The following is a 27,497-nucleotide window of genomic DNA, read 5'->3' as shown; positions in this document are numbered from 1 at the left end:
GCTTTGAAGGAGGAGAGGAAATGAGCCGCGGAATACCCCCGGGAGGAGAGCGTCCCAGGCAGAGGGGACAGGCAGTGCACAGGGGTGAGGGGTGCCATTTTGGCGAGCGTGCAGTGAGCTGGGGACGGCTGTAGGAAGCGGTAATGGGGACAGCCGCCGAGAGCCTCAGAGATCACTGTGTCACCCCACAGAAACCCATAAGGACACGGAGAGATAAGCACAGAGATGTTCTTGCGGCATCGTTTGTAGCAGCAAAACATCGGAGGCGATACGCGTGCATCTCAGTGGGGGACAGTGCCGCCTTTGCGTGGTGGCTGGGGAGGATGAGGGTCCTTCATGCTCCCGGCAGTGTGGGCTGCGCCGAGAAGGGCGATGCCCTGGCGTCCGGGAAGTATCCTGGGAGCGCCCGGGACTTGGGCACCTGTGCGGCTCTGTTCTCGTCCTCCTCTGCTCTAAGAGGCAGAGGCCAGGGACTCCGAGGCCCCCTCAGACCCTAACTCACCTCAGTCGGTGAGATCACACCCCATGGATTACCAGGAAGCGCCAGGGTGTCCGGGCGCAGGGTGGGGGATTGTGGGCTCAAAGAGGAAGGGCGGCCTCTCTGACTGTCGCCCCTGCCTCTGCCAACTGTGCTTCCCTGGCAGCGAATGGTCAAGAACCTGGAGAAGGAGCTGGCACTGCTCAAGCAGGAGTTAGCCATCCACGACAGCCTGGTAAGCGGCCGGGTGTGGGAGTGGTCAGCATGCTGGAGGGACAGGGGGCAGCGTACCAGGGGGCAGAAGGACTGGGGAGGGGGCGCAGGGGTCAGGACAGGGATGCCGGAGAGGCAGAAGGGGGTGGGTGGGCAGAGGGACTGGGTGGACAGGAGGTCTGATGGGTAGGGAGCCCAAGCAGGCAGGGAGACTGAGGGAAAGGTGGGGGGGTAGAGGGGCCGAGGGGCTGAGGGGCAGGGGTATAAGTGGTCAAGGACCAGCAGCAGGAGGGTGCGGGGCAGGCGGGGCAGAGAATGTGATGAGTCACGGTCAGGGGAGGGAGGGCCGAGTGGTGGGGGAGGGGCAGCAGCAGGTGGCCATGTGGGTGGGGCGGGGGCAGGAATCCCACGTGGCCTGCCTGCACTGATACTCACAGTCCAGACGGGCCTCAACGGGCCTCAACGCAGAAGCAGCCACTTCCCTCCCGGGGCCTCACCCTAGAGTGTGCTAAGACTCAGCTGGCAGAACCCTCTTGCTTGGCGCGGCAGGCCCACGTCAGGCGGCCTTTCCTTCCCTCCCCGACCCGGTTGTCGCTTGCCGACCAGAGCACCTGGCCTGTGAGTCAGGCCCGCTCCACCAGGACCCGATGGTGAAGGGAATGGAGCTCGCTTGGGCAGCCGGGGCCTGTGCTCAGAATGGTTCTCAGAATGGCCCCTGCCGCCCCGACTTGGGTTCGAGCCCTTCAAGCTAACGGACATGTCCTTCATCCTCCTCCAAGGCCAACCGCACCCTTGTGAACTACGACCCCCTGGATGAGATCCAGATCGCCGAGATCAACTCCCAGGTGCGGCGGTACCTGGAGGGGACGCTGGACGAGATCGACGTAAGGAATCCCTCCTCAGGACCCCCGTGCTCAGCCAACCTGGGCCGCCCTGTCCCGGGCACACCTTGGAACTGGCCTTGGAACCTCACACCGAGTGGGTGCAGTGGGCATAGAACCACTGGCCTCAGGGTCCCTTTGTCCCACCAGGGCCTCAGTTTCCAAGGCTCTGTGCCTCACAGAGTGGCCAGCAGCCTTGAGCAGCCTCATACCCACAGGCAATCTATCACTGGGGGCACGAACCCAGCCAGGCTGCCCCGGGCTGAATCCCACCCCGCTCAGCCGTCACCTTGCTGAGCAACTTCAGCAAAGTGCTCCTCCACCTCACGTCCTTCGGGGGCCTCACCTGGACAGTGGGGAGAGAAAACAAGCTCAGATGAACCGAGCTGCAGCACCTCAGGTGCTTGGCTGTGGCAGGTGGAGTGAGGCTGTTAAAGGATGATGGTCATGCCGGTTGTCTTTTAGGAAGCCTCCCAGGGCCCAAGGAGGAAGGGACAGCTCTTCTCACTCACGGGGAAGAGCTCTTAGGGGGAAGATGCATTCTGCTTTCATAGCGAAGGCCAGCAAACCCTTCATCAGGGAGCCGCGTGGGCAGGCCCCCCATCCTGTTACTGTGGGCAGCCTGGGCATTGGGGGTGGGCTCTTCTTGCTTTTCCAGCAAGGGCAGCCCCTAGACTGGCCCTCGGTCAAGGGTAGTGCTTGTGGGCGATAAGGCCGATGGCCTTCCTCCAGGGCGTATATGTGTCTGTACCCCCACAGAAAGGCTTGTAACAGAATCTTCTGGAAGCAGGAGAGAGCCGAGAATGACAAATCTGATTAATAAGCTTATGATTTTCAAGAACCAGAGTCATTTGGGTTGTATAGACCTCTTCACTTAGAAAAGGTGGTTTTTATAGCCTCAGCAAACGCTTCGTTTGAAGCTACTAATCGGGTGTTGGTCCGCTCTCGAGAAGGGCTTGGGCTGCCACTTTGTCGGGAGGCTGTTTGCACATGTCCTGTTCTCGAGACAGGTGGTCACAGGTTAGCCCAGGGGTCCTGGTTTCCTACTAACGCAGACACAGCCTTGGTCCCGTGGTGCCAAGGTCTAACCTCTCTTCCCTCCAGATAATTAACCTCAGGCAGATCCAGGAGGTGTTCAACCAGTTCCGGGTGGTTCTGAGGTAAGGGACCCCCATCCATCTAACCCCTTCATCGGGCAGCCTTTTTCATTTCCCGTGGTTCGGATGCAGCCTCCAAGCACACCGCCCGTCTCTCATACGTGAGGGGCCACATCAGAGTCCTCGGGATGTGCCCAGACCCCTGGTGTCCCCAGGTGTCCCTGCTGCTGAATTCTCAGATCCTCCCACCCTTTCTTCCCCTGGGGGTAGGGGGAGGACAACCCTCCATTCGGGGCTTCTCAGCGAGGAGGTGGGCCCTAGTGGACAGGAGGTCTTTCTGGAGTGCCAGCCCTGAGCGTGGCCGGAGCAGAGCATCATGGATACTCCCCGCTCCCCCAGCCCCAGCCCCACCTCAGGAGGCATTAGAGGTTTATTTGGACGCGCACATACCTGTAGCCTGAGTGGCTCATGCCGGGTGATATCACAGAAGCTGGTCACATGATTCCAAAGGGCCTGTGAGAGACAGTACCCAGGTGGGGAAGTGCGGTCCCAAGGCAGGCTTACTTATTGCCCGTTTAAGTCATCCTGGAGCAGATGAGCCAGGCACATAGGGTGGGCCCTGCAGATTTGGGGGCTGGACGATGGGTGTGTGCATTTGGGAGTTGGGCGTGGAATGAGCTTGATTCGTCTGGTCTGGTTCATGGTTAGGGCCTGGCTCTTTCACAAGGGTCGACAGCCCTAATGCCTTCTAACTCCAGTGTGTACTTGGTTCTTGCTCCAGAGGGTTTAGCGTGACACCAGGTATGAGATATTCTCTCGCTTTCTCTCCCAAGCCAACAGGAACAGGAAGTGGAGTCCACTTTGCGCAGGAAGTACACCTTCATAGACAAGAATGACTTTGCGACCATTTCTGCTGTCCAGAAGGTACGCAGAGTTGCCTCCTGCTGGCAGCAGTCATGTCAGATTTTTTTCATCCCCAGCAAGTGTCCATCAAAGCAGATCTAGGGTTGGAACAGATAAAGGTAGCACCAGGATGAGTGTGGGATGACCTATGCAAGAGTAAACCACATAAGATTCAAAATGATCTCTAAAATTGGAGATGTGGCTGATAAAAACAAGATCGGCTCCTGGATTTGGGTTGGAACAAGCCTTAGGACCCTTAGGGTATGGAATGAGACACCAGACCAGTGAGTGGAGGTGATGTGGACTGCGGACATTTGATGGGGTGGTCAGCTCTGTTGGGGACAGCCTAAACCTAGCAGCAGCAGCAGCCACACCTTGATGTGAGCTGAACATGCCCACCTGAGCCTTCAGCCCATATACACTTGGGTCCTCAGGGGCCCAAACCCTTAATCTAACCCTTGGGCCTGTGGCTGGCCTCTATCCAGGCAGGGCTTGTGGATGTTGACGGCCACCTAGTGGGTGAGACCGATGGACAAGGCTTCGGACTTGGGGTGTCTGCTTTCTCTACCAAACCCGGGAAGAAATCCAAGTCCAAGAAGATGTTGAAAGAGGTCAGGTGAGTGACCTTCTGGCTGCTCCTGGCCCTCCTCGGCCAGGAAAAGGGGGGACACAAGCTGTTCCCCCTCTTTCCTCTGGTGTCTTCGCTACTGTGTGGTCATAGTGCATATCACTGCTGCCGATACTAACATCTCTGGGGCCCAGGCTGGGGCTGGTCGCCTGGCAACCCCATGAGGTGGAAGTTAATGTCTGCACATTAGTGATGAGGAAATTGAGACTCAGAGGGAGGAAGTCACTTCCAAGGTCACACTGCTGCTGAGCGGTAGAGCGACGTGAGGAGCCAGGCCAGCTCTTGCCCCTCTGGTACTTCATGTGGAAACCCCACCTCCCCGTCAGGGTCCTGCTGTAACCCAGCCGACTGGCACTCATTATCACCTAAAAACCCCAATTCACCTTTCAGGGGAGACTCATTTGCATGTGCAAGGTGGGAAGAGGGTCAAGGTTCACTTAATGAGCCACCGTCCCTGGGAGGCACTGTAGGAGTGGGCAAGAGCACAGGCTCCACAGGTGATGCTCACCTCTCTGCTCGGTGCTTCTTTCGCCCAAGGCGTCACCTTGTACCTTCTTTTCCTCATCCCTAAAATGGGAATAATAATAATGATAGCATCAGAGTCGGTGGAGTACGTTGCGAGGCCGAGTAAATGCAGTCCCAGTCCTTGGAAAGCGCTCAATAGGAATCTCTTGTTACTGTTATCACTCGTTAAAGGACGCGGGCCAAAGCCGATGGTAGAAAGAAGACTGCCACATGCAGGCCAGGAGTTGCATGGCAGGGGTTGATGATGCCCCTGACCTCCTCCTGCCCCGCCAGAAAGGGCAGTCACACGCCAGCCCTCTGCTCCGCCGCGGCCCAATTGGTGCCATGTCAGATGAATCGAGGCTTGCCCCCTGCAAGCCACACTTATTGCAAGAAGAAGAAAGGAGGAAACAGTGGAGGGCGGTGGGGGAGGTGCACCCTCCTGTCAGTTCAGGCCTCAGACGTGCCTCTCTGGGAGCGAGGACCCCAGTGCTGTCACTTGGAGAGGGCGGGCAGCTACTTTCCTAGGGTCACTGACGTAGCTGGGGAGAGCAGGCGTGGACTGGTCAGAGCACCACGGACAGACCACGCCGAGTGGGGCTCTGCCTCCCCCTCCTGGGGATGCCTCAGTAGCCATGTTATTCCTGAGAGCCGGCGGCCCGCCCCGCAGGTCTACACGCTTTCACACCTAAAGACAGCCCATCCTTCCCCGGTGTCTCCTGCGAGACTGCAGAAGGGAGGGCTCCTTGCTCTGATAAAAGGGAGGAAAATGCTCTCCTCCTCCTCCCTCCCCGTCTGCCCGGCTTAGGGTCATATTCTTTGCCCTTTGGCTTAGGTATGTGTTCAAGATAGGAGCTGAGTGGGACAGGGCTTCCGGTGTGTGAGGGCTGAGAAAGGTCACACCCATCAGCGCCAGAGACACCTCACTGCCCGTGACTGAGATGTGGCGTCCCCTGCCTTCTCCTTCCAGCTCCTTGGCAAAAAAAGAAGGTGCCAGCAGCCCCGTGAGTGGCAAGGACTTTGAAATTTCCACCTCCAAGACCCAGCTGACCCAATCCTCCAAGGATGGAGACGTCAAAGACATGCTTCTGCGGGACCGGGAGACCTCCAACATTGAAACCCTCCCCTCGGACTCCCCGAAGGAGGAACTGCGCCCACCCAGGTGACCCAGTCTAACGCCGGCGCTTGCACCAGGTCATTCCGAACCAATAATGGTCCTCCACATGTAAAGAGCACCTGATGATAGAAGAGAAATAAAATAGGGGGATAATGGGCAAAGACTAGGAACACAGTTCAAAAGGAAAACATGATGGCTTACACCCCTACAAAATGGTCCAACCTCAGGAGTCATCCAGGATACACGGAATCATTTTAGACTCTTCAAATAGCAATTATTTAAATAATTAAATTGACATATTTTCGGAATTAGTAATGCACTCGGAAGGTACAGCGTCTCAAGGTAGGAGACCCTTCCTCCAGCCACGCAGCTCCTCTCAGTAATTGAGTTAGGAATTTATCCTGAGGAAATAATAAGAGATATGGACAGAGATTTATATAACAATCTGTCCATTGCAGCATTAGTTTAAAAAGCCAAAATTCTCTTCTTTTGAAAGATCTTCAGTAGCCAACACTAGGGAAATGACTCTAAGTAAATTATCATCTCTGCTCTTGAAATGTACAAGGATGTGCATGAATTTTTCCCCCAGCCTACAAACGTTTCCAAAACATTCAGAGAAGTTGAAAGAATTATACAGTGAATACCCTTGGTTCCACGATTACCATGTTCCTATATTTGTTTCATCTCATGTCCATTTTTGAGGGCATGCGTCCTTTATTCCATCCCTCCCTCCATCTTATTTTTTTGATGCATTTCATAGTAAGTTGCAAATAGTCCCCTTCCCCCTACCCCAACACTCCAACTGGAGCTCTCGAAGTTTTTAATAGCATGAAAGAACGCTTCTGTGGAAAAAAAGCGAGTTATAAAATTATATATATACTACATGACCCCAAGCATTTAAAAATTAATCAAAGGAATCCATGAAAGAGATACACCAAACTGTGGTCGCCAGTAGGTAGTGAATGGTTTGTTTCATTTTCCGTTTCTCGCACGTTCCCTTGCTTGCCTCATTTTCTGCAGTGGTCTTGTGCCTTGTGTGCTGAGTAGCATAGAGGTGAGAGAATGATTCCTACAGGTTAGCTCCCACCTGGGGTAGGTGGTGCCCAGCAATTCTGGCCTCCTGCTCACAAAGCCCCAGGGAAGAAAAGTGAAGTCCCCCGTGGCTCCAAACCAGCTGCCCCATTTCTCCTCGTCTTCCCCCCCTCCATCTGCAGACCCGGCACCCCACCCGCCAAGCCCGCGGCCTTCGAGGACTTTAAGAATGAGCGAGGTAGTGAGATCAATCGCATCTTCAAAGAAAACAAGTCCATCCTGAATGAGCGCCGGAAAAGGGCCAGCGAGACCACACAGCGCATCAACGACATCAAGCGGGAGATCGACGTGACCAAAGAGGCACTAAATTTCCAGAAGTCACTGCGAGAGAAGCAAGGTAAATGTGATGTGGGCTCTGGAGGACTGAGACGGAAGGGGGTCAGCCAGGTTGGGGTGCGGCTTCCATCCCTGGGTCACCACTGGGCTCTAGTCAGCCCCGGGGAGCCGCGGAGTCCTTCTCTCTCAGCCAGCCTTTTTCTTCGAGTCCCCCGTTATTGCTGTATCTCAGACCCAGGTGCTGGCCTTCCACCTGATTCATGCTGCTGCCCATGGACATATATAGACTTCTGTCCTTACAGAAACTTCTCCCCAGGGAGATGGGTGGCTGGTCATCCCTCCAGAGTCCTCGGGTCCTGGCGTGGTCTCCTCGCTGCCCCTACTGGTCTGATTAGGGTGGAGGTGCTGGTCAGGTCATGAGAACTGAGGAGAGAAATGAGAATGTAGGTATCAGAGGGCCAAGGGGTTCACTGTCACTAAGACATCGACACAGCCACCCCCATCTCAGAGTCCAGTAAAGACTCTATGAAGGATTTGTGTCTATCCAAGTGACCACATCAGGGATGTCACACAGCACACAGACCAGATCGATCTCCACGGCAGGCAAAGGACCTTGTGCGGGCAACTCCAGACGCCTGGAGTCGGGAGGGAGGTCGATATGACCAAGGTTTCGTTATGGCGTCGGTGACACATAGCATTAGTAGTGGCAGTGAAACTTCATGTCTTACTTTTCCCGGTAAACATCACTGGAAACGCTCATGTTTTCCTTCAGCACCTGGGACCGCTGCACACGCCCCAGCCACACACCCGTCTCACGCAGGGCTCACTCTCTGGGGGTCCTAGGGCGAAAGCCCCATACTCTGGGGGGTTGACATGACACTTAGGCTGAGCTTTCAAGGCGCTATGGGCAGTGGACAGCTGGCCGAATGGTTGGTTCCACAGACCATATCGTAACCTGACAGTCCTCATCAAAGTGACAGACCTTCAAGGCCCATACAAAAAGATCGTGAGTGGAAGAGACCAATAACACAACTAACCCCTCTCTTTCTGGAGCCCCTGAGCTCAGTATGACGCAGATGTCTAATCAACTCTAAGAAGAAGGTAGCTGGTGAATGATATAGACATCTAATCATCTCTAACGAAAAGACAATTTGAAATGTGGGTTTTTACATGCACTATTATTAATAAAAAACCTTACCAAGTGCCTTGTGAAACCAGCCAGTGATGGCTCCTTCGGGTATATAATTTACAAAAAAAGTTAAACATTCATCTAATAGAGGTGCTTACTGAATCTCTTTGGCCGATGGGGTTTAAGATCAAAAGTAAGAGTGGAGCATGGGCCTTCTCTACCCTCTCCCCTGCTCACTGCTTCTGTTTGTCCTGGAAATGCCTCTGGTTTGAGCCCCTCCCACCGTGAGACTTGCCCTGGCAGCTGGCCTCCTCATGCTTTGCCCACCCCCAGGCCACGGCCCAGCCCTTGCCCTGGTCTCCTGCCTCGCTTTGCCAGCGCTCTCCCCTCTTTCTGGCTCGCATTCCTCCCCCGACCCCAGCTGGGCCCTGGCTCCCTGACTGCCTCCATCTCCCTGCAGGAGAGTATGAGAACAAGGGGCTGATGATCATCGACGAGGAGGAATTCCTGCTGATCCTGAAACTCAAAGACCTCAAGAAGCAGTACCGTACTGAGTATCAGGACCTGCGTGACCTCAGGGCTGAGATCCAGTACTGCCAGAACCTGGTGGATCAGTGTCGCAACCGCCTGCTCACAGGTGCGCCATGCAGGAAGGTTGGCTAGTCATCTGAGGTCCCGGGAGGCACAGAGCACGGCTGCCCTGGGCTCCAGAAGCGGCTTTGGAGCTTTTCTCTGGCAGAGGCGGGGCCGGGCAGGGTCTTCAGATTTGTGTTTGCAGGACTCTGCAGGCAGGAGGTGGAGATGGGAAAGGTGAGACCCTGGAGCACGAAGTGATGGAAAGTGAACCTGTGACAGGCACGCCTGGCCTTTGCCTGCTTCCCAGGGACTTCCTCGCACCTCACAGTGCTGTCTCCTGCCTCCTTGCAGAATTCGACATCTGGTACAACGAGTCCTTCTTCATCCCTGAGGACATGCAGATGGCACTGAAGCCTGGGAGCAGCATCCGGCCTGGCCTGTTGCCTATCAGCAGGATCGTGTCTCTGGTGAGTGGCACAAGGACATGGGCGGGGATGATGAGTGAGCACGGGGTAGTGGGCAGTGCCCCTCGTTCTCTGTTCTCTCCACAAACATGGCGGTGTGCGGGCCGCTCCGAGCCTCTGCCACAGCTGGCCCAGGCAGGTGGGCAGCTACAGGTCTCCACAATTTTCAAGGCTAGGGACACAGAAAACACCAATTATCGCAGCTACCCTTTCGTGTGGCTCATCCTGCCCCGTGGCAGTTACAGGGCGTCTGTGATGATGCTGGCAACAAGGGCCTTGTGAGCTCTCTTGGGTGGGGATTTGCACACCCAGCAAGAGCTGCCCTGATGCACACCACAGATCCTGTCAGGGTGAATTCTGACAATACCAGGCTGAAGGGACTGTGCTGAGTTGGGCCTCCCCTAGGGAGAAGATGACCAGGACAAGTTCAGCCAGCTGCAGCAGACGATGCTGCCCGATGGCCCTGATTCCATCTCCTTTTACAATGCCAAAGTGAAGACAGAACAGAAGGTAACTGGTGGGGTGCCTGTATCCAGGAAGGCGGGGCCTCAGGGACCTCATTACTAGGACACGCAGGATCACACACCCCACTTTAGAGAGGCGGAGGAGTCTGTCAGCTCAGGGAGATCCAGGTCACCCAGAGCTAGTGGAAATCTTCTGCCAGCTCCAGAGTCCTAGGACTGGACTAGGCCAGACAGGGTCCCACAGACCATGGCCAGGCCTGGACGTGTTGGTGAGTGCTCAGCCGGCCCATGCGAATCATCCTTTTGTCCAGTGTATCCACAATGTACACACAACCTACCTGGTAGTCACTCAGTCGCTCTCTTGGTTATCAGATTGACTGTCACAGTATCTCAGTGTTTGTGTTCAAGTTACTTTTATTTCACTTAATAATGGCCCCAAAGCTTGCAAGAGTAGTGATACTGGAAATTTGGATATGCCAAAGAGAAGCCATAAAGGGCTTCCTTTAGATGAAAAGGTACGTATGTATATAGGGTTCAGTACAATCTGTGGTTTCAGGCATCTACTGGGAGTCTTGGAATGTTTCCCTCGCGGATAAGGGGGGACTACTGTACCATCACATTGGGGATTGAGACTTCAACAGATGCCTTTTGGGGGAACACAGACATTTAGTCTGTAACAGGAGGCACAGGATATTGCTTTGTCCCATGATTGGTGAGGTCAATTTTGATCAATTGATTAAGGTCATCCTATATTTTGAATAAGAGGACAAAAAGGTCTTTGGCTTTAGAGAATGTGTTTCAAAAATATTATTGCATATTGTAAGTTAGTTAAAGCTTGGTGTGTGTAACTGGCACGAATTACTTCAAGATCGTAGAAAAGGTGAACCAAAATGAGCTGCATGGTTAGCACCATGAATCTCTCTTGATATTCCAGGCAACCCTTGTATTTTCTTTAATTATTTTCAATGCCTCAGGTAAACGTTTAAAATCTCAATCATTCAATGGGGGAAGCATGCATTTCTACAGGTCCATATTATATTCTCCCACCATCCCTCAATCTCTAGGAGAACTGTCTGCACTGGCCGTTTCGGACTCTTTTTTTTTTTTTATGTTTGAGACATGCTCATGCACAAACCCTTCATGCGGGTGTTTCACCTGAACCACTCTGTATTTATTTAAACCCTTCATAAATATTATTGTATATGGAATATGTAGGATCAGATTTTTCGAGGTCAAAATGTTTCCTATGTTGCTGAAACTGTCTCATGGTGGCTTCTGTGTGTGTGTGTGTGTGTGTGTGTGTGTGTGTGTGTTTAAATCATAAGCTCATATTTGATTGAGCTTAAGTTCTGGGAATCCTGAGTGCAGTAGCTGAAATTATTTTCCTCCAAAAGGGTTTGCTCTTGCTTTTGCAGTGAGCCATAGGGCATGACCAATCCAGGACCATTTTAACCTACTCCAAGAATTCCAGTTTGATAAGGGATTAATATCCAGAATATATAGAGAACTCCTAAAACCCAACAACCCCCAAACAAAACCCATTTCAAAAATGGGCAAAGGACTTGAATAGACATTTCTCTAAAGAAGATATACAAATAAGCACAAAAGTAGATGCTCAGCATCACAAGTCATTAGGGAAATGCAAACCCAAACTACAGTGGGTCACAACCTCACACCCATTAGGATGACTTCTATCAAAGAAACAGACAACGGATGTTGGCGAGGATTGGGAATAATTGGACCCCTTGTGCACTGTCGGTGGGAATATAAAATGGAACAGCCACTAAGAGAACTAAGCTAGTCACAAAAAAGCATATATTGCATGATTCCACTTATATGAGATACTTCGTCATCAAAATCATAGACACGAAAAGTAGAAAGGTGGTTGCCAGGGTCTAGGGGGAGAGCGGAGTGGAGAGTTATTGTGTAATGGGTACAGAGTTTTACGGAGAGGGATGGTGGTGATGCTCACACACCGTGAATGTAGCTAATGCCATTGAACTGTACGGCCAAAAGTGGTCTATATGGTCAATGTCGTGTTATGTGTATTTTACTACAATAAAAGACTGGGGAGAAAAAAAGGGAATCCCAGCCGAACGCGAGAGCTCCAGCTCCGGTTCCCCAGGCGTGGCGGGGAATCTCGGCCTCGCCTCCGTGTTCCAAGCTGGTTTGGGCATTTGGCTGCGCCCTGCCCGCCATTGCTGAGTCGGCTCGCTTCTCCCACCTGCTTTCTGAGAACCTAGCAGTGCGTCGACGGGGTAGGGTTGACGCACATCTGGTTGCCTTGTGGAGGGAGGGCCCTTCAGAGCACGTGGGCCTCCAACCCTCCAGAGGTAGAACCCTCTTTTTTTCTTTTTGAACCTAATTCTTGTCAGAAACAAGAATTCAAGTGGGCCCTTGAAACATGCATGTCTTCTTGTAAGCATGCCCGTCACATCGTTTTGAAACGGTTTTACACATTTTCTTTAGGACGAACCAGTGAAAGGGATTGAATGGCAACATTATTTCTCACAGAATTGGGACTGGTCAGAGGGAATCCTTGTTCCAAAACTGTGATGTTTGCTGGAAGAATTATGGGCAGGGGGCGGGGCGGGGGGACAGGGTAAGTGGCATGGCTTCTGAAATCTTAAGTCCACACTCCTAATCAATTCCCATTTTCTCCCGTTTTTTGTGTTCAGCACAGTTACTTAAAAACCATGATGGGCCTCCAGCAGGCACACAAAAAATAGGGACTCATCACCAGTGCCTTGACAGACAAGATCCCCAGCAGCCCCTGCTGAAGCACCTGCCCAGACTCACAACCAGTCTGCTCCAAGCCTGGGGCCCAGCCCAGGGAAGGCACAAGAGCCTGCCCGCCGGGAAGAATGGCCTTCAAAGGACACCATTGCTCATCTTCACAGGACACTTTTGGTTTCAGTTTACTGTCTTATGTGCAGGAACAAGATAAAATAATGTTGCAGTCTGGACTCTTAGTGCCCATCCAAGAACTTAATTTTATTTCCTGTCCGGGAGGATGTTTTCCCCAGGTACAGATGGGGTTGGAACTGAGTCTGCAGGAGGAAAGTGGAAAAGTAGCTCCTCCCAGCGAGCCTCTGCCCCCTGGCCAGCGTCTCCCCTTGCCCGCATGGACTTCCTGGGGCCAAGCGGGATCTGAGAAGCGCTGGTGCTCACGGAGCATCGGGCATCATCTCTGTGTTGCTGGGCCAGTGAGGGCGGGAGGCCCTCCTTCCTCAGCAACCTGGTCTAGGTGGGAATGGCCGAAGGGCAGATTTTTATTGCAAAATAGGAAGAGGCTTTAAGTGAACGTAGTCCTACCATAAAGGCAGCTGCAAGGGCCCCATGGCGGGAGGCTGTCTGGCAGGGGGGTCGCAGAGTCTCCACCGCCTGGAAGGTTGAACTAGACGTCATCTGTCCAGTGAGAGGCCCTGTCATTCTGTTCCTCAGCCCGTCAATGAGCAGATGGGCGGCGGTCTTGTTGAGGAGAGAAAGCAGAAAGGCTCTCCTTGTGGTCTCCGCCCTCTCACCTGTCCAGCCCCTTTTTCACTGACCAGTACATAATGGTCCTGTAACAGTTTTCAGAGACTCATACCACACACCAAGGCTCCCTGGAACAGCTCCGAAGTCTCCCGCCTTCATTCCCCGAGATGACACGTATGAGGACTGTCACTGACCATTACTAATGGTGTGCACGCAGCCTGGTGGTCAGTCCTCATGTTTCCCTTGACCGAGGGCAAACAGGCAGGTCTGCCCAGGCTCTCACCCTCCCAGCTATGAGAGGCCTTAGGCGGAGTTCTGATTCTTTCCCTTCTTGCTGCTCCTGCCATTACCAGGACTTGTTTGGGATTCCCGGGTCTTTGGGGGTGCCTCAGGAAACGGGAGATAGCAAACAGAGGGTGCATCAACTTGTTGGGGACACAGGAAGCAGCCGTCTGTGGAGTTACCTGTCCCCCTTCTCGTCATTCCCCATCTTTGGCTGGAATGGCATGTAGTGTGCGAGGTGTCACTCCACAGAATTCCTGGACAGCCAGTCCTGGGGCCTGCTGGCAACGGCACTTTGTCTTCAGCTCATTTGTCACCACATAGACCTCTTTGGTCAGCTCTGGCACAAACTGCAGTAAGTAATCATCAATAAAGGCAGAGCCATAGGAGTAAACCAGAATGGTGCTCCACACGAGCTCCTCACAGCAGCAGATGCTTCCAGCATGACCGGGGGCATCATGTCCACTCGGATGGGCCTGTTATTGTAGAAAATAGTTCTGCTGAGCTAATCTGGCCATCAAAATCACCCCCGAAGGGACTTCCCATTCCATTTATGTGTCAGATAAGATAACCTGAAACCACTCCTTCTACAAACAGACTCTGGTTAAAGTATAACATTCTTTTAAATGCAAAACTAAATTTGCAGGAAAGAGAACTAACTGCAGGAGCTGGAGAGCTGAAAACATTGTGAACTGGTCGTGGCTGCTAGGGATGGGGAGAGAAGGTGTGTAAGCGGAGTGTGACTGTTGAGCACTGGTGCACACATAAGGACAAGAAGTAAGACTTTGGCCCGTGCCCCACAGGAAGCTGGAAATGGGTCCCCACTGCATACAGCCGGCACCCCAAAGGTTTCATCCTTGATGAAGAGGTAAGCTAAAGTAGTTCCCCCATTAGCATAGAGAAATAATAATAATAAAAAAAAAAACTTTCCCCAGGGATGAGGATGAACAGATCCTATGAGAATCTGCAACCATGCGCAGGTTTGGGATTTAAATTTACACTGTGTGGTACAGGAACCACAGGGCTGAGGAATTAGCATAAAAATTAGCCCAAGGCTGAAACAACTTTTAGAATCACATTAAAAAATCTTCTATATGGGCCCTTTACCCAGCAACATAGCCTTCCCTCAAAACCCTAGTTAACACGAACGCCAAAAATTATACACAGACACACACACACACACATTTGTGCAGGTGCACGTGCTTGTGTGGTAACAATCATGGAGGCACAATGAAAGGAGGATTAGATTTATAAGACCTTCAGATAAATTATAGAATAAAGATTATACGATACATGATTTAAATAAAGACACATAGGAATAAAAATACGATAAACACTATTAGAATAGAAAACATTTTTTTTAAAGGAAGAATTTCTATGAATGAAAAACTAGTCCCAAAAGTTAAAATTACAGACTAGAAACTGTGAAAGAGAATTAATGACCCGGATGTTAGATCTGAAGAAATTGCCTAGAATTGCAGTGTAGAGGGATGAAGAAATACAGAATACTGAAAGCAAGGTAAGAGACATGGTGGAAAGAATGAAAGATCCAAGATACATCTAATTTCAAATCTAGAGGAGATAATAGGGGGATCCCTCTCCTGGTGATCTCATCCGGTCTTGTACCTTTAAACACCATCCATGTGCCAATTCTCAACTTTCTACATCTAGCCTAGACTGCTCTCCCAAACTCTAATCCTATGTAATGGTCTGCTGACTTGGCATCTCCTCCTGAATTGTCTGTTAAGATGTCTACAAATCATTGTGTTTAAAAATAAATGCCTAATTGCCCCCAAGCATGCTCTACCCACATCCTCCTTTATCTTAGCCCAATTGCTCAGGCTAAATCCTTTGTTTTATACTTCGCCCCTCTCTTCCTCTCGCACTCCACATCACATCTGTCAAGAAATTCAGTGGACTTTACCTTCTCACTGTATTAGAAATCTGACTACCACTCACCACTTCTACAGCCCCTGCCCTGATCTAAGCCACTATTATCTCTTGCCTTGATATTGCAACAGCTTCCTAGCCGTGTCCTTGCTTCCTGCCTTGTTCTCTTGGAGTCTATTTCCAGAACAGCAGCCCGGTTGATCCTGGTTGATCCTCCTGAAATATAAGTTAGATCACATCACACCTCTTCTCAAACTTGTAATGGCTCGTATCTCTCTCAGAGTGAAATCCAAGTCATTAAACCAGCTCACCAGGCCCTACTTGATCTTGCCTCCTGTGACTTTGCGCTCATCTCCTTTTCTCTCCCCGTTGCGCACTCTGCTCTAGCCACCGGGGCCCCTTTACTACTCCTTGGGCAAGTGGACCAATTTCCCTGCCTGCCTTTCCTCATGTGTAATGAGATAGTTAATCCTAGGGCTCTGTGAAATGAAGGAATTGATACACGTCTAAGTGCACAGCGGAGCCTCAAACAACTGAAATGACCACGACAGTGACAATAGTAATAAAGAGATCAATGTGCCCAGCATCACATCTGATAGATGGTGAGCAAACACACACACACACACATACACACGCACGCACGCACGCACACACACACACCCAAAGGTTTGAAAAGGCAGCATTAAGACTGGCATCATGTTTCTCCAATTAATTATGACCGATAGCTTTTTAAGACCAATCTAATGATTTTCTGCCATTTTGGGCAGAAAAAATGGGACAATTAATTATGACTGTGATAGCTTTTTAAGACCAATGTAATGTTGACAGTAGAAGTGGCTGCTAAAAATATACCCAGTGCCATCCTGGGCGGTGTGGCTGGAGGTCATGTGTCTTGGGTCAAGGAAGCAGGAGTTCCATTGCACACCACATCTTCCAGGCCACACTTGGAACTTCATGTCGAGGGCCAGAGGCAGTGTTTTAAGTGGACAGACTTCCCAGGGGAGTGTGGCTGACATCATGAGGAGCTGTGAAAACTCCGTCCGGCATAAAATCACAGAAACTAGGGACATTCCATCTGAGACGTGAAGTCCAAAGGGGGAAGATTTTCTGTCATTTTGGGCGGAAAAAATGGGACAAGTTTTCCGCCCTGGAGTGAACGATCTTGGTGCAAATTGGGATCCTAGTCCCTGGAGGATCCAAGCAGTATTTGGGAGCCCCATCCAAGGTCCTTGTGAGAGAAACTCTCAAACCAGGAAAAAAGGTCTTGGAGGCCTCTAGAGTCCTTCTAGACCTAAATTCTGTGATTCTATACAAGCAGCTGTGGAAAGGTGATTTAATGTGTCAGTTGAAAATTACATGATATACATAGATATTCACACATATATGTGAATAAAAAAGACAAAAATGTCAAAAGTAGTTGTTTCTGGGGGAAACAAGGTGACTTTTCTCCTTAAAAATTTTAAATTAATTTTCTTTATTTTTTCTACCAAATATCAATTGCCTTCATTAATGAAAATAACATTTAATTTAGAAAGAATATCTTTATTAAGAAAAACAACCTATCTATGAGCAGATGACATTTCTACCAGCTCAGCTTTCCAACAATAAAGGGAGGGGCACCCCACTTGCAGAAATGTATTAGCAAAGGCTGGAAGGATAAAGAGGGAGTCTCACACGTAGGGAAGGGGTTCACCTCAAGAGCCAGCCATGATCATGTGATTCAATAACTAAAAGGCTTATAAGAAACTGATTTCTGAACCCAGGGGAGCTTTTCCTGTTACAAGTCCCTTAAAGGAGAATCTGCTCTGTCCAGAAATAGCTGTAAAAGCATTAGGAGGCTGGAGCTGAGTGTGTAGAGCAGGCAAATATTGTTCTTAAATTTAGGAATGATGGCAAGGGCGGAAATGGCAAGGGTGGGAGCAACCCTCTTTGTTAAAGGGCTGTGCCATGGTCTTTTCTGCAGGTCAGAGAGGTTGAAGGAAGGACCTGGAGGCCTTCCAAAAAGCTGAGTGCATAGAGAATGTGGCCGATGTATGTGGCCAGTTACATGAAAAAGGAACACAGGATGTGAGAGCCCCACACTCAGAGTCTGTGATCTTGGGGGCCCTTACTTCTCTGAGGCACAATCTCTGCATCTGTAGGACGGGGGCAGCAGCTGTCACTACCCACCCCACACTACAGGGATGCTGAACAGATCACGTGAGATCATGTCTATGAGGACTTCGCAATGCCTAAAGCCTTCTATAAACATCCGTCATCATTCCTGTTCCCTCAGAATGGCAGAAAACCAAATTAGGTAAGAATCTCTTCTGTTTGGGTTCGAGCCATAGAAAAGTAAGAACTTGAGCATTTTGATACCTAGTAAAGCATTAAAAAGTCCCCGAGCTGCTCTTTTGGAATGTGAGGAGCAGTGAGAAGACGGTCATCTGTGAATCGGGACATGGGCTCTCGCCAGACATCGAATCTGCTGGCACCTTGATCTTGTACTTCCTTCCAGCCTCCAGAACTGTGAGAAGCAAATGTTTATTATTTAAGCCAAGGGAAAAAAAAAAAAAGTCCCAGAGCTGTAGAAGAATATAGTGGTAGTGGTGGAATATCGTGCAGTAGTAGCCAAACCCAAGAAAGATTTTTGGACCTGAAACTTGAGTTTACACAAACCTGACATGAAAACAGGATCTATTAAATCACCAGTGGATGACTGGTTGCCAGTGAGAGGGACAGCTAATGGTACTTAGGTGTTTCCATTTCTTTTTCTTTAAATCTTTTCGCCTAAATTTTGTTACCATCTGTTTAAATATTCTATCAGTAAAGATGGATAATTAGTTCTTGTTTTAGAGCTCGTGATCTCCTGCCAATGCCCCTCTCTTGAAGAGCTCCAGAAGCAGAAGATGGATTAAGAGCCCTTCCCTTAGTGGCCAGCAATCCTGTGATCCTGGGGGCCTTTGATTCTAGGTCAATCCCCCTTACCCCCAACACTTTAGGCAAACCAAGAATCCAAGGGCAAAGGGGATACAGATTATTACCTCAAACTTTATTAAGATTGGACTCTGAATAAACTGAAAAGGAAAAACCCCATGTGTTGTGTACATGCAAAACAAACAAACAAACAAAAGCCAATAAAGAAAAAGGGAGGTGCATTTTTGAGTTCTGACACAGCCGTTCTTATCCCTGGCTATTTCCACCCAGGTGCTTTTTATAAAATTCTTATGCCTAGGTCACGTCCCAGATCAATTAAATCAGAGCCTCTGGGACCTGGGTATCATCAGTATTTTCTAAATGCTCCCCGAGTGATGTTAATGTGTAGCCGAGTTCAGACACCTCCTCCCCCAGGCAGAAGGAGACCTGGACATTTATTTGTTTTTTATCTTTGGTATGCTCTTGTGGACCTGATTAATATGGCGATTCATTGTTGATTAACCAATTAACAACTATTTAATACCGCATACTCTCTTGGAAACAAACACAGAAGCTTCTCTACTGATTAGCTTTCACAAACATCCATGGTTTCTGATTATAAAAACCCAAATCTTCAGGGGCGATACCTGTGCACTTGTTATGTTTGATATGCTCCGCAGTCAGGATTGGGTGGCATTGTGGCAGGTGCTCAATAAACATTTAAATAAATAGGTGTGGTGAATGGGTGGGTTGGTGGGTGGCTGGATGGGGATAGATCAGGAATTCTCAACCTTGGCACTATTGACATTTTAAGTCAGATAATTCTTTATTGTGGGGGTTGTAGAATGTTTACCAGCATCTTCAGACTTTATTTGCTAGACGCCAGTTACATCACCTAGTTATGACAGCTAAAAATGTTTCCAGACATTTCCAAATGTTCCTAGGGGGCAATATTGCTCCTAGTTAAGAACCACAGGGGTAGATAATGAGTGGGAGGATAAATGGATTGATGGATTCATGGATGGGTGGGTGTTTGGATAGAAGGATGGATGGTTGAGTGGATGGGTGATTGGTGAATGAATGGGTGGATAAGTAGTTAGTGGGTGGGTAAATGGAAGAATGCTTGGTTGGATGAGTTAGATTAATGGGTAAGTAGATGAATGGATGAAGGGAAGGACTGATGAATGGCTAAATGAATGGGTCAGTGGGCAAATTGATAGATGGGTGGAAGAATGGATGGGTGAATGATCAGGCCTCACAAACCTAACTGAATGTCTTTGTTCCTAAAGTTTTTACCCCAAGGACATTCTTTGATCTTTGTCCATGTAACAGCATAGTACGGAGAGTTAATATTAGACACATAAAGTAGCTGGAAAGACATAGAAGGGCTGAATTTGAAATTTCAGACACTGACATCATTCTCCAAGGTAAAACTGAATCCTAAAGTCTGACCTAGGAAAAAAGTAGAGTTGGTAAACATAACTGATGTAACATAAACTGATGAAAAAAGATAAAAAAATAAAAAATACAACTGACGATGGCTAAACTGTTCCTAACTGAAAATTGACAAAAGAATCAAATCTTCATGACAACATCGAGACAGAAAAATGTAAACCAAGGAAACTGGCTTTAATAGAGATGAAGGTCACAAAATGAAACTCACATTGACAAATCCTGTAATTGGATACATTTGGTATAAAAATTTTCAAAGATTCAAATATTTTCTAAATAAAATGTAGAAGTAAAACTAACCTCAATAAAATAATTTAAAAATATAATTGCTCTTTTTCCAAATTATTACTATTTTTCTAAAGACATTCGAAATAAATGAATTAACTTTAGTGGCAATGTGGAGAAAGCTGATGGATTAAACAGGTTTAATGGAGTTGATACAAGAAAATATTTTCTCAATTGAATTTACCATTGTTGATATGACTCTGATGAAAATATTTATATTTTCAGAACTGAAATGTTGGCCTGGTTAAAAATAATAACAGGATCAAAAGTTTCTCTGGGTAAAAATTTAGGTGTTGTGTAGGTGCTGGGCCCAAAGTTCAGAAACAGCCAGTGGGGGTCACTTTTGTGGGTCACTATTTTTCCAGCTGCTTAGGCTTTTCTTTCTTTCTTTCTTTCTTTCTTTCTTTCTTTCTTTCTTTCTTTCTTTCTTTCTTTCTTTCTTTCTTCCTTCCTTTCTTCCTTCCTTCCTTCCTTCCTTCCTTCCTTCCTTCCTTCCTTCCTTTCTTTCTTTCTTTCTTTTCTGAAAATATAGCTTTTAAAGATTTATAGAAGAAAGAAATCCAGTGTGGTGGGCCCACAGTGTAAGGGAAAATTGTGAAAGACTTTGAAATGGATCAAAATATTACTGAGCTACTCAGTGGACAACAAGGAGATATCTATCTAGCGACCCTTCCAGGTGATGGCATTCCAAAGGCATTCTGACCTTTCATTGTCTTTGAGCTATTGTACTTGCCTTGTAGATCGGAGATGATGAAAATGCAACTTACTTGTCCATAGGCATGCAAATTATGTCTCCCTCCTAACTTCCTCCAGGAAAGTTATGTTTACCTCTATTTGTAAATTAATTGCAGCATTCTTTATATCAGTGTAGTACTTTAAATCCTTTTAACTGGTTGTAACATCTTACTAATGTCCTCAGTGAGTTAAATAAAATCTTTCTTTGACACATGCTCACTTTACATCTGTATGACAGTCGTGATTATAATTTCTTTGAAAAGTTCTCCTTTAATAACAGATAAAAGACATTCTTCTTCAGTGTTGGAGAGAGAATCAATTGGTTCATGTTTTCTGGAGGACAATTAGGCAATCTATATCCAGAGCCTTAAAAATGTACATATTGGTATATAGTTATACATTAGCACATACTTTTTGAGTAAAAATTTGGCAATATCTTTAAAAATGTTAATTGTGTAGACCAGAAGTGTACTATAAACACATTTTGCTCAAATGCAAATATTAATTACGATTATTTTATTTTAAAATTATTGTTACAGGCATACCTAGTTTTATTGTACTTTGCTTTATTATGCTTCACAGACATTGCATTTTTTACAAATTGAAGGTTCCTGGCAACCCTGTATTAAGTCTACCAGTGCCATTTTTTCAACAGCCATTTGCACCTGTGTTATATTTTGGTAATCCTTGCACTATTTTTGTCAAACTTTTCCATTATTAGCGTATTTTTATGGTGATCAGTGATCTGTGATGTTACTATTACAATTGTTTGGGGCAGCATGAACAGTGCTTATACAAGACAGCCAACTTAATCGATGAATGTCGTGTGTGCCCTGACGGCTACGCGGACCTGCCCGTTTCCTCGTGTCTCTCTCTCCTCAGCCTCCCTATTCCCTGAGACACAATGATATGAAAATTAAGCCCATTAATAACCCTACAATGGCCTCAGGCTAAAGGAAGAGTCTCAGGTCTCTCACTTTAAATCAAGAGCTAGAAATGATTAAGCTTAGGGAGGAAGGCATGTCGAATTCTGAGACTGGCCGGAAGCTAGGCCTCTTGCACCCGTTAGCCAAATTGTGAATGCAAAGGAAAAGTTCTAGCAGGAAATTAAAAGCGCTACCCCAGTGAACACGTGAATGATATGAAAGTGAAACAGCTTTATTGCCGATGTGGAGAAAGTTTTAGTGGTCTGGATAGAAGATCAAACTAGCCACAACATTGCCTTAAGCAAAAGCCTTACCCAGAGCAAGGCCCTAACAATTCCCTTCAATTCTGAGAGAGGTGAGGAAGCTACAGAAGAAAAGTTTGAAGCTACCAGAGGTTGGTTCCTGAGGTTTAAAGAAAGAAGCCATTTTCATAACATAAAAGTGTGAGGCGAAGCAGCAAGTCTTCAAACGGTCTGGATCTTTCCCTTTTCCCAATGCATTTTTACCCAAGTAAAAGGCCACAGTACCCTTAGAGAGGGACTTGGGGAATCATTACTGAATGCGCTCGCTGTGGGGTGCCAGGGGCCTTCCTCTTGGGGGCCCAGGCTCTCCTTCAGTCATTGGATTCTGGGTCTGAAAGTTGCTCAAGTATGGAAATCGGGTAAGGGATCACGACTTTTTATTGAGGCTGCCATCCTTGGCCTCCTAAATCACCTCTCTTTTATTTCTTTTGACTGTGCAGTTTCCATCTATTTTGGCACTTAGGATGCTGTATTCTATTAACCAACTGTATAGCTTCCTGCATTTTTCATTAGGATAATTGTGCCAACTTCACTTTTGAGGATTAAGTGCTACCACCCAACTTCTGTTATTTTGGCCCCTACAAGACAGCCTGGTTGTCTAAAACCGTCTCCTAGTGTTAGTTCCAGCCTACAAAGACCAGTTACCACTAAGCTTTTCCTTGATGCTATTGGCTGTCTCTCAAGGACGTCCTTGACTGTTCTGATAAATGAAGTGGACTCTGGGTTCTCCCACAGAACAGCGTCCATGTGGAGAGTGGGTCTAGAGAACAGTCAATGGATTAAATTCGAGTGGATTCAACACAAGATGGACGTGAACTCCATGTGATATGGAGAGAGCAGGCACAAATCCCAGAGTCCCAGAAAGCAGTCTCCTGAATGAAGCAGAAGAGAGCCTCCTTCCAGGGCTTTCCCTGTGGGATGACCACAGGGCAGCATCGGAACAATTTTAGGCTGTTGCTAAGTAGGTGGTAGGGGCATCTTAGGGTCATAACTAGTCTCAGACTAAGACTCCACTGGAAGAATCAGAATTTCTCTGATGATTCTTATGCTTATGTTTTTATGAGGTCAATTTATCAATTGTCTTAGGTTCAATTACTTGAACCTAAGGAAGGAACTGAAAACTACGTCAAAATTGTCACTTGAAGCTGATGAACTGAACTCAGAGAGACCCTGTGATTTCTTCACTTGGACCATCCATCATATCCTGAAAATATAGGCCAGAGGTCAAAGTCTAGCTCAGAGCCTCCTCACAGCACGTGGTCTCTTCACGCCCAGTAAGCTGTTCCCAGGACCCATCTCCAGAGCCAAAATGTCCATGCCCTGCCCGATTCTGCTCCACCTCCTGTGCGATGCGGGATACTTGTCTGACGCCACTGCCTGCAGGCTACACCTCTTGCCCTCTAGGGGATTCTGAGGGACTCCTTTACATCCTCTCTTCAGAGCTGACGCACCCGCCCCCTCAGCTGCTGGAAATATTAGTCGCTGACCGGGCGTTGCTGCACTTTTCACTAGAAACCGTCCTCGGCTACAGGGAATTACCTGTGCAGGCAACGCCACCTTCCCGAGGCCAGCCCACAGCCAACGGCTGGCTGATGTGGAGATATAAAAGCCTGCTTGCTCTTCATCTCACAATCTAGAGTAAATTCTGAGGCGGTACCCCAGGGCCAGCTCTGCTTGTAGGGTCGTTTGAGGCCTTATTTGCAACCCTATTGGGGGTCGGCTGCTTCCTCTGCTCATTTCTGCCTCCCTCATCCCCTCGTAGCTATTAGGTCTACTGAGCATGTTCCCTAACAAACTTAGAGCACAGGTTTGTTTGTTTAAAAAACCCTCTGCAGCTCAGAGTCTGTTTCAAGATAAGCCATCCTCCTACTTTTCATGTGATTCTTGGCTATTTTTATATCTTCTTTGGAAAAATCTATTCATACCCTTTCCCCATTTTTAATGGGTCAATTATCCTTTTACTATTGTGTTGTAAGAGTTCTTTTTATACTCTAGATCCATGTCCATATATGATTTGTAAATATTTTTTCCTATATGTGTGTTTAATTTCTTGATAGTGTCCTTTGAAGCACAAAAGTTTTCAATTTTGAGTAAGTCCAATATATTTATTTTTTCTCTTGTTACTTGTGCTTTTGGTATTATATCTAAGAGACCACTGACAAATCCATGGTCATGATGATTTACCCCTATGTTTCCTCCTAGGAGTTCTACAGCTTTAGCTCTTATGTTTAGATGTTTGGTCCATTTGAGTTAATTTTGTGAGGTAGTACTACAAATTCATTCCTTTGCATGTGGTATGCAATTGTCCCATTATCAACTGCCAGGTTAATGGTCTATCGTCCTTTTTTTGTGGGGGGGGGGTGGTAATTTCCAAGGTTTTGTGATTTCTGCATCAAAAATTCGGTCTAAGCTGAATTTAGTCATTTTAAGTCTCAACACGATATCACAAATTTCCCGATTACACAAAATATCCCCTTGAGTCAGTTTTAAATTAGGCTCATGCAACAAAATGAACATTTCCTTTGAAAGCTTTTGTGCAGGTATGCCCAAGCTGTCAAACCCAATAAATAGGACCAAATGCATTAAGAATTGAAGACTTAGATTTTCATCAGGCTATCCCTAGAGAGATCCCAAGCAAATAAAATAGTAAAATCCCAAGAAACCAATTTTTTTTTTTTACATAAGCCAATAAAGATTGATACTAAGTAATTTGGAAGAGTGTCAAGGCTGATTCGACTCATTACAGCACTGATTCTGGGGGCCGACTGCGTTTGCCCTTGAAGGATGAGCGGTATACTGACGTTTGGCAATGAACCACAGTGTCTTTGGTTGATGGGAGAAGGTGGGCCGTCGTGCTGAGGCAGAAGAGTGTGGGATGCATGGAGGGAACGGTGTAGGGGGCAGTTGGACTTACAAAGGCATGCTGGGACGGATGTGGGGAGGACTCAAATGCCTGGCTGAAGAAATATGAAGATGCTATTAAGAAAAATTACTTGGGAACAAGACAAAAGGGTACATGGCATGTCCTTTCAATGTCATGCTTGGAATTAAGAGGATGATGGTCTCTTTCAAGAGTTACTTAATTACCTGCGCCATTGTTATTTACTATCAATTAAGGGCTTAGACTCTGAAGTTATATGCTAGATACTACTCAGTAAAAAGATAACCCCAAAGGTTAAGGTTTGATTGCCTGCTGACCAGTTTTATTTTATATCTAGACTAACCAGTTATATAACCAATTTTATATTTAGTGTAATATTGTAATTCTACCATTCCTTTTTTTCTCCTAATATTCCTTTATAAATGCCTGCGAATATCCAGTTTCTCAATAAGCTCTTTTAATCAGCTTTAACATCGTATTAGCTCTTTTATCATTAAGTTAATAAATCTTTGGCACAAATTCATTTTATATTTTTGTATGAATCATGTTTTCAACTTTTTGAAAATTATGCTTCGCCAGGATTCAACTGTGATGACCCAAACCGACCAAGGGTCATTAAGTGTCCTTTGAGAAAGAAAGCTCTTCTAAGGAGCCCAACTCTCAATTGTCATTGGATATCCTCATTCTTCATACATTTGTAAAGGATTAAATTTTGAAAACACTGTGAAAATGTATCCCAAAGAAGGGGGAGGCTCTTCCCTGATGGTCGTGATAGTATACCACGGTACAAACCCTACAAGGCAGGACATGCAGGTGAGCTAGACATTCTCACATGAGCATGTGTTTAACAATGGTTTTGGCCCGTCTTCCATCTTAGCCCATGCCTTGGCTAGCCGCTGCTCCATTGTTGAAAGTCCTGCTCCATTGTTGAAAGTCCATGTTAAGACATTCGGATGCTTACAACCTAGCACATAAGCGATCAGACTACCACTTTGGTTCTCTGCAGGAAAGGAGAGAATAACTCTTTTGCTTCAAGTATGGTCCAAAGTTACTAACAAACTCACCAATGGGGCTAATGTTTACTGCCTGGAAATGCCTTCACCTGCCTCCTTTTTTGTCAGATGAGTAACTGTTCATTTGGTCCATGCTAATTGGATCAAATAAGTAATAAATGGCTATCGTGGTGGAGTCTTTGGTAAGACTCCTTACTACAAAGGCTATGAGGTTCGGAGGTCCACCACATCTGGAAAATTTTTACGAGTCCAATAGTCTGAGACGTCACTTCCAAAATAAAAGACACCTCCCACCACCAAGAAGAAAGCACAATACATCCCTGACAATATTTGGCACAGTCGGTCTTTTTAACGTTAGCTATTGTAACAGGTGTGTAGTGTACCTTGTTCTTTTTCGATTTGTGCTTCGTCAGTGACTAACGATGTTGAGCATTTCTTCATATTCTTATTTGCCACCTGATTATCTTCTTTGATGAAGTGCCTGTTCATTTTACTCATTTAAAAAATTGTATTGTTTATTGTTGATTTATAACAATTCTTTAAATATTCTGAACTGAAATCCCTTATATGCTTTGCTAAGATTTTCTCCTAGTTTGTGCCTTGTCTTTTCATTTTCTTAGAAGTGTCATGTGAAGGGAAGGGACTTTAAATTTTGAGAAAGTCCAAGTATCAACTTGTTTTTTTTTGGTGTGTGTGTGCAGTTTGGTGCTTTTGATTGCCCAAGGTCACAAAGTTTCTCTGCTTATCTTCCAGATGTGTCATAATTTGAGGTTTGACATTTAGGCCTATGATTAATTTAGAGTTAAGTTTTGAATATGATATGAGATACGGATCCAAGTTTGTTTATTTATTTCTGCATACGGATGTCCAACTGTCCAAGCATCACTTGCTGAAAAGAATATCCATTCTCCACTAACTTGCCTTTTGTCTTTGTTAAAAATAAGTCATCGGACTGCCGGTGGGGCTGCACATTGGTACAGTCACTGTGGAAAGCAGTATGGAGCTTCCTCAAAAAACCAAGACTCGGTCTCCCATATGATCCAGCAATCCCTCTACTGAGTATTTACCGCGAAGACTTGAAAACCCATATCAGAAAAAATATTTGCACACCGATGTTCATAGCAGCATTATTCACGGTGGCCAGGACATGGAAGCAAGCGAAGTGTCCTACGATAGATGATTGGATAAAGAAGCTGTGGTACATATGTACAATGGAATGTTTCTCAGCCATAAGAAGAGATGAAATACTGCCATTTGCAACGACATGGATGGACCTCGAGATAATGGTGCTAAGCGAAATAATCCAGACAGAAAAAGTTGAAAATCACATGATATCGCTTATATGTGGAATATAAACCTAAAAGCAACAAATGAACAGGAAAAACAGAGACTCATAGCCATGAAGTATAGACTAATGGTTACCAGAGGGTAGGGGGTGAGGGGAGGAGGAAGGTAGACGGGGTAAAGGGGGTCAAATATGTGGTGATAGAAAAATCTAATTATGGGAGGTGAACAGTGTAAATATATATATATGCCT

The 27,497-nt window shown here is 47.1% G+C and overlaps 1 protein-coding gene across 8 annotated transcripts in view; it reads left to right on the top strand.

Annotated features, from left to right (window-relative positions):
* Positions 1–12,794, top strand: part of KIF9 (kinesin family member 9) — a 39,352-nt gene extending 26,558 nt beyond the window's left edge. For 7 of the 8 annotated variants that reach the window (XM_036218815.1, XM_036218808.1, XM_036218807.1 and 4 more), the window contains 11 exons: positions 645–713; positions 1,471–1,575; positions 2,677–2,732; positions 3,503–3,593; positions 4,058–4,188; positions 5,675–5,866; positions 7,036–7,250; positions 8,779–8,955; positions 9,246–9,361; positions 9,764–9,868; positions 12,501–12,794. In XM_036218815.1, the coding sequence (XP_036074708.1) occupies positions 645–713; positions 1,471–1,575; positions 2,677–2,732; positions 3,503–3,593; positions 4,058–4,188; positions 5,675–5,866; positions 7,036–7,250; positions 8,779–8,955; positions 9,246–9,361; positions 9,764–9,868; positions 12,501–12,551 (1,308 nt within the window). In that variant the 3' untranslated portion in view covers positions 12,552–12,794. The remainder of the gene's footprint in view (positions 1–644; positions 714–1,470; positions 1,576–2,676; positions 2,733–3,502; positions 3,594–4,057; positions 4,189–5,674; positions 5,867–7,035; positions 7,251–8,778; positions 8,956–9,245; positions 9,362–9,763; positions 9,869–12,500) is intronic. The other variant, XM_036218811.1, reaches the window with a different exon arrangement.
* The last annotated feature ends 14,703 nt before the right edge of the window (positions 12,795–27,497 follow it).

This window comes from Rousettus aegyptiacus, unplaced genomic scaffold (genome assembly GCF_014176215.1).
Source record: "Rousettus aegyptiacus isolate mRouAeg1 unplaced genomic scaffold, mRouAeg1.p scaffold_m13_p_4, whole genome shotgun sequence".
Classification (NCBI taxonomy): Eukaryota; Metazoa; Chordata; class Mammalia; order Chiroptera; family Pteropodidae; genus Rousettus; species Rousettus aegyptiacus.
The sequence above is the reverse complement of the archived record's forward strand: the minus strand, read 5'-3'. Positions and strand labels throughout refer to the sequence as shown.